The sequence below is a fragment of the Nicotiana tabacum genome, chromosome 22 (genome assembly GCF_000715075.1).
Source record: "Nicotiana tabacum cultivar K326 chromosome 22, ASM71507v2, whole genome shotgun sequence".
NCBI classification, from domain to species: Eukaryota; Viridiplantae; Streptophyta; class Magnoliopsida; order Solanales; family Solanaceae; genus Nicotiana; species Nicotiana tabacum.
In genome coordinates, this window is record NC_134101.1 from 36,598,046 (window position 1) to 36,604,745 (window position 6,700).

Below are 6,700 nucleotides of genomic sequence, written 5' to 3' on the forward strand. Positions count from 1 at the left end.
CTCTCATGAATATTACTAGTTTAAGCATCAACACAAAAGTTTTAGAAACGATAAAGTAGGAACGTTTATTGTTTCTTGAGCGTTTAGTATTCAATGAATATTCTTTTGAACTAATCAAGATAGTTCCAGTTTAGATAACAACTATCAAAAGGAAATAAATCCTATCTTACATGTTGAAATGAAGTATAACCAACTCTTTTAATTAGAAAAGACTAACTTCATATGCATATAAAGATTGAATTTTTTTTTTTTTTTTTGGGGTGGGGGTGGGGGGGGGGGCGCATTTTTACATCAATGTAATATGAATTTTTTTTCTTTCCAAGTTGAAGAAGAAATGAGCAGTCATCTAACCTTCAATAAAGCCACACATAACTTCACGGTGTTCTGCTTGTGAATATGTTTACTCCATTAGAATTAGGGTATTATATGTATATCTAATAAAAATAGGGACAAAAAATTATATTACCTCAGGTACCACAAATAAATTGCTCTTGGAAGTCGGAAGAAACATTTATTATATAGATATTCACATTTCCACAAGAAAGCTTCCCTTTTCACTTTGTTTTTTTCTTCGTTTTGTTAATTAAGAAAAAACCACAGCCACTTTAACCTTTCATTATTTATCAAAGCATTTTAACCATTATTATAGGATACTAAATTACAATATCGTGTGTAGGCGTATAGAGAGAAAGAGAGAGATCAAATCACTATACATGTTTGTTTATGTCAATATAAAGAAGCTTTGTGAACCTCTCATTTGGTGTAAGTTGGTTACATTAGCAAGGAGAAAAGAAGGGAGGAACTCAAAAGAAAGCTCTCTATCTAATCCTCTTTCTCCATCCCCGCCGGAGACGCAGCACAAATCTCCTTGCAAAACAAATCAAAAACTTATAATAATAATTACAATATGCAGAATCAAATGACCACCATTAGCACCCCCATTCCTAATCACCCCCACACTATTCATACAACATTCACCACTGCTAATAATCTTAATCATAACTATAGTACTAAGCGCGTTAACAATAACAACAACAACAATAACAAGAACGTTCTTCTTCGTGTCAACGGTGCAGGCCAAGCTTGTGCTGCGTGCAAATATCAACGTCGGAAGTGTGCCCCGGACTGCGTTCTTGCCCCTTATTTTCCTCACGATCGCCAACGCCAATTCCTCAACGCACATAAATTGTTTGGGGTCAGCAACATTACCAAGATCATTCGCCACCTTGATCAACCTCTAAAAGACGAAGCCATGCGCACCATCATCTTCCAATCCGACGTTCGTGCCAATGACCCTGTTGGTGGTTGTTATCGTATCATTCGAGACCTGCAACGCCACATTGATTATTGCAAAGCAGAGTTGGATATCGTTCTTCATCAACTCGCCTACTGCAGAGCACAGGCTGTTGCTGCTGCTGCCTCAGAACAACAGATATTAGCAGATCATCATGCAACTGAGGAATCATTCAATGATAATAATTGTGATGGTGTCGTGAATCAGGCAGATCCATTGGTGAATAATAATGCATCTTCGTATGATCAACAGACTGTAGACTACCATCCTCATAGTTATTATAATCATACTAGTTGTCAGAAAGGTGAAGATGATCAGCAATATGATGAAATTCAAGATGGCCAATTAGATTTAGCAGATATTAACTTCCCTTGGAGCTTGCACGAACAAGAATCCACGTCTACATCGGCGCCTAATTCTTTGATGAAGCAGCTTTCTGTTTATGACCAATGTGACAATATTAAGCCTATTCTGGAGGGGATTTCAGGTTTTGGAGAAGAAGGCCTAAGTTTCGAACATGACCAAGCCTTTGATCAACACAGGTTAGTAATTACATGCATTTTGTTTTTTATTCTTTTTCCCCTTCAGATACGTATGTTGATGTTTCTAAGAACATCCGTGCTTTGATTATTTTATCTCGAGTTTAAGCATTTAAATGAGCTCAAGGATCAAATGATGAATTTGGATAACATATAAATCGTTGATTTTCATTTGTCTGTTACCATAGCTTGATCAGTTAAAGGGAAAAAGAGTAGATTATTGTTTTATTGAGTGGATCTTCATGCATTTCTACAGTACTTCTTCGCATTGTAATATACTATAAAATATATAAATGTTATTTAAAATTATAGGATCTACAACGTAAATTCTGAGTCGCTTTTTAGTTTTTTAACCATTTTAAACTCAAAACAACTCAACATATAATCCCCGATTAACCCTAGTGTAGCCATTAAGAAGAAAAGACAATAAAACAAGAGGAGAACAGGATTATGGCATATTAAGAGCTGCTCTCCTTTATCTTTAATTCTTTCAGTATTTGGAACATAGTTTTGACACTTGTTCATTGCACAATGATGAAGCTATTCAACAAGGGAACATAGTCCCATCGAAGGAAGAGAGTGAATCCTTTCCACATGCTCGAAGATCAAGATCTAAAGGTGCTGCTACTCTGTTTACCTTCACAAAACTGTACTTCGCTGAATTTTTGTAGTAGAGAGATCCGCAAGAGGAAATTTCTTAAGAGTCGACTGACTTCACAATTTTGCCCGAACTCCCAATGAGCAGTGTATATTTTGTTCTTCCTTTCTTTTAAGTGCCAAACAATCAATCGGTATGCAAAACTAGCTACCAATTGGTCTGCAGGGGTCTTCACTCATCGTAAAGTTCATGCAGTTCCAATCCATAAGGTTTTACTGAAAAGCAAAGGTTCATAAGTTTAGACATGTGACAATAAATTGGCAGTACAAGAAACTAGATTTGCTTATTTACTTCTGACTGCATGAGTCAAATGATAGTGGTGGTGTACATTCACTATTCTGATTCCTTGATACAAAAACTGGAAAAGAAAGGTTGCATGAGTTTAGGCATGTGATGATAAATTCGCAAACCAAGAAATTACTTGCAGATAGGATTGAGGTTTCATGAGTCAAATGCTAGTGGTACTGTATATTCACTATTCTGAAGCAACTGCCTTTGATACAAATTTCACATTCTTCCTTGTCTGTGAAAAATCGAGGTACAAAGAAGGCCAAGCTTCATCATTTTTCACCATTTCCAGCTCATGAAAAACACCATTTCCTTTATATGCAGCTTAAAATAAATGAGACTTCAGTTTCGACGGCATCCAATTACCAGTTTGTATAAGAAACTAAGAAATCAGTTATACTTACAGCAACCATAAATGACTTTCTGCCAAAGTTTTGCCATTGCTCCTTTTATAATTTCCCAGTTTCTGCAAGCTCATCAGCTCCTTGTGACATGGCATTTCGAGCCTGGGCAAATCAAATATTAAATCATAAATGTATTGGTTCAATCTAATTAATCCTTTTTGTACTAAAGTCAACCGAATCCCATCCAGCATGCAGGCTCATCCGATTTGGACCCAAATTATCATGAGCTCATACAGCAGATTAGTGAACATTTATTACTTTTAAGACATGTATTGAGACTTCACAATAGCAAAAACGAAATTGTAGTAAGAAAAGATATATCAAGATGCGGACACCTTTTTCTCTGGGAAGTGAAATCGCACATACCTGAGCAATGAAGTGACTGCACAGCAAACTCGTATATGGTTGGCCCATGAAATATATAGATAGAAAGACTGGAAGGGAGATCAGCTGTTCAAATAAGTTCTGCAAATGGCTTTGAGTGGGTTTAGAGATCAGATCGTAGTTTTCCAGCATTGAACATGGACAGTGAATTCTTCATGATGTCAAATACAGATAAGATTCTTGTTCTTCTGCACATTGTAAAGCAGAGCTCTTTTGGGCCATGAATTCTTCCTTAGCCATATGAAGGCTTAGAATATTAAGCATTATATGAACATCTTCCATCCCCGAGTCCATAGGTTGCCCTGCTAAGAACATATAAACCTTCTTTTTCACCTCAATCCAACTTTGTCCTGGAGCTTTTTTCAAACCCTGTGTCTTTGCTGATATCCTCACATTTGCTGAATCATTCCACCTTCCATTTCCAGCATATAAATTACAGAGCAACATGTAGCTCCCCGTCATCTTGGACTCAAGGTTGAAAATCTGAGCAGCGGTTTCTTCTGCAACTTCTGTGTTTTTATGCATTCTACAAGCGTTAAGTAGTGCTCCCCAGACACAGACATTGGGCCTCATTGGCATGTTTTGCACCATTTCACTAGCCCGCTGCAAAAGCCCAGCACGGCCAAGAAGATCTACCATACAAGCATAATGCTCCATTTGTGGTTCAATTCCAAACACTTTCTTTATCTGATCGAAAACTTTATTCCCCTCGTCAACAAGGCCTGCATGGCCACATGCAGAAAGAACTGCAACAAAAGTAACTTCATCTGGCTTAGTTCCAGCGTTAATCATCTGTTCAAATGTTTCTAGGGCATTAGCACCAAGTCCATGCATTCCAAAGCCAGAAATCATTGTGTTCCATGAAATTAAATCCTTTTTTCCTATTCCCTCAAATATTATGTTCCCTTTCTGCAGACTACCACACTTCATGTACATATTAACCAACCCATTTCCCACCAAAGAATTTTTGTCCATTAGAAACCGTACTGAATTACCATGGACTTCCATACCAAGACGGAAGTTTGAAAGCTCTGCACAGACTGATAAAACACTCGACATTGTAACATCATTGGCCAAAACTCTAGCAACTTGCATACTTCGAAAGATTTCTAAAGACTCCTCATGCCTCTCAACCATAGCAAATGCCCCTATAACAGCACTCCAACTTATGACGTTAGGTTTCATCGTTGGATCATTTAACTCTTGTAACTGCAAAAATAAAGAATATGCCTCATTGCATAAACCTGATTCTGCATAACAAGATACTAATGAATTCCAGGTCACTATGGTCTTTAATTGCAAACCAGAGAACAGACATTCAGCCTGTTTCACAGCACCACTTTTCCCGTACGTACACAATAATGAGTTTGTCACAATAGAATTATTTTCAAAGCCCCCCTTAATAACATATCCATGTACGGTCTCACACTTATCAATCACATCGTCACTAACACAAACTGATATCACTACAGCAAGTGCCTCAGCAGTAACTTCAACTTCTTTCTTTCTCATCAGAACATAAAGTTTCCACGTATCCTCATGACGTCTACACCTAGCAAAACTCGATAACAACGATGTCCAAGTGACAGAATTTGGTTCAAACCCCTCAGACTCCATTCGCAGAAACGTCTTGTATGCAGCATCACAGTCAAAGTTCTGCGCAAAACCCGAAACAATAATGTTCCATGATATTTGAGTTCTCACGGTCATTCTATCAAACACTTTATGTGCAATTTCCATTCGCCCGATCTTCCCATACATGTTCATCAATTCATTTCCAACGTGAAGATGATCTCGAAAACCCATTTGTACAACATGACAATGCACTATGCTGCAGACATTATGGTCACCCAACATACCACATGCCCTAATAATTAACGGAAAACCAAACCCATCAGCCAAATTACCAAACTCACACATTTTAATATAAAGCTTTACAACCTTTTCACATTTTCCATGAGATACGTTAGCCCTCAAGATCGAATTCCATAACAGCAAATTCGAGAAACACTCAGTTGGGCAGGTTTCAAATACTTTTTGGGCTTCATTGAGAATCCCAAATTTAGCGTAAACGGATATGAGTCTGGCAGCTATAAAAGAAGAGTTTGATGAACCAGTAATTATGAACTTTGCATGGATTTGCTTCAGTTGTTTAAGATTATAAAGACTGCATTGTTGAAGTAGGTGGTCCAAGAAGTCAAGGAGATGATTTTGGGTGTTGTGGGAATGATTGGGTGAAGGAAGGGAATGAAAAAGGTTGAAAATTGAAGTTGTGGAAAGTGAAAAAAATGGAGGGAGGGAAGTGAGACGCCTTGACCAACGGCAGTGAAGCATATCCTCCTCGTCGAAAAATTGTTTCTTTATAGAGAATACACACTATTACGTATGTACAGCAGCTTGTGCAATGGCTAAATTGGACGGAAAATTATTCAATGTGATTGACGCGTGTATTCTTTGTTGCGACTTCAGTTTTGGATTAATGAAAGTTCAGTAGTGAAAAAATTGCTTCTAAGGCTGAAATATTCAGAGCTTTTTATTAGATGATCTGAAATGTTCATTCTATTGGATTAAAAAGGTTTCTTGGACTTTGATTACATGCCTTCAGATACCAGTGTCTTAATTCTCTTCTATTATACTTTTCTTTGATATTTCTTGTATCTTGATGCAACTTATATCTTTAGTTTATAATAGAAATTAAACTTTGTGTACTCTTATTGCTATATCTACTTATCTAGTGCATGTTCTTTATTGCTTGTGTGTGATTCATTTGACTGCTTTAGAAGGAAAGTAGTGGCAATTTTAACTTGTTTGTTGTTTGATGCCTAACTTAGACATCAAACCTTGATAAAACTCACTAGGGAAGTATATTCCTGAGCCAGGAGTGAACATTACTAATTCTCCATGAGATTCATAGTTGCATTATTTATAGCGTCCTTGTTCGTAGACAAAGCGACTTCGAAATTGTCTTTTATTTCAAGGCATAACTTATATCCATGCGCTTCATATTCGCTCAGAGTTCGCTCCCATAAATATAGTCATAGCTCAGAGGCGGATCCAGAATTTGAGGCTTATCGGTTCCTATCGTAATTTCAAATTAATATGCAATAATATCCGGGTTCACAGTTAGATATTT

The 6,700-nt window shown here is 37.2% G+C and overlaps 2 protein-coding genes across 2 annotated transcripts; one reads left to right on the plus strand and one right to left on the minus strand.

The window, feature by feature from the left end:
• The first annotated feature begins 768 nt into the window (after positions 1–768).
• Positions 769–2,484, plus strand: LOC107767082 (uncharacterized). The gene is made up of 2 exons (XM_016585996.2): positions 769–1,836; positions 2,374–2,484. Exons 1-2 carry the CDS (start codon positions 908–910, stop codon positions 2,414–2,416), a joined length of 972 nt encoding a protein of 323 aa, XP_016441482.1. The 5' UTR covers positions 769–907; the 3' UTR covers positions 2,417–2,484.
• Positions 2,307–6,210, minus strand: LOC107767081 (putative pentatricopeptide repeat-containing protein At1g17630). The gene is made up of 3 exons (XM_016585995.2): positions 3,550–6,210; positions 3,184–3,285; positions 2,307–2,706 (listed from the first exon to the last, which is right to left on the minus strand). Exon 1 carries the CDS (start codon positions 5,899–5,901, stop codon positions 3,721–3,723), a length of 2,181 nt encoding a protein of 726 aa, XP_016441481.1. The 5' UTR covers positions 5,902–6,210; the 3' UTR covers positions 2,307–2,706; positions 3,184–3,285; positions 3,550–3,720.
• Between the last annotated feature and the right edge of the window lie 490 nt (positions 6,211–6,700).

Bases quoted from the DNA above. Each gene is read 5' to 3' on its own strand.
- LOC107767082 (XM_016585996.2), top strand. From the start codon at position 908: ATGCAGAATCAAATGACCACCATTAGCACCCCCATTCCTAATCACCCC. The intron at 1,837-2,373 runs GTTAGTAATTAC...ACAATGATGAAG, and splicing joins CAAGCCTTTGATCAACACAG to CTATTCAACAAGGGAACATA.
- LOC107767081 (XM_016585995.2), bottom strand. From the start codon at position 5,901: ATGCTTCACTGCCGTTGGTCAAGGCGTCTCACTTCCCTCCCTCCATTT.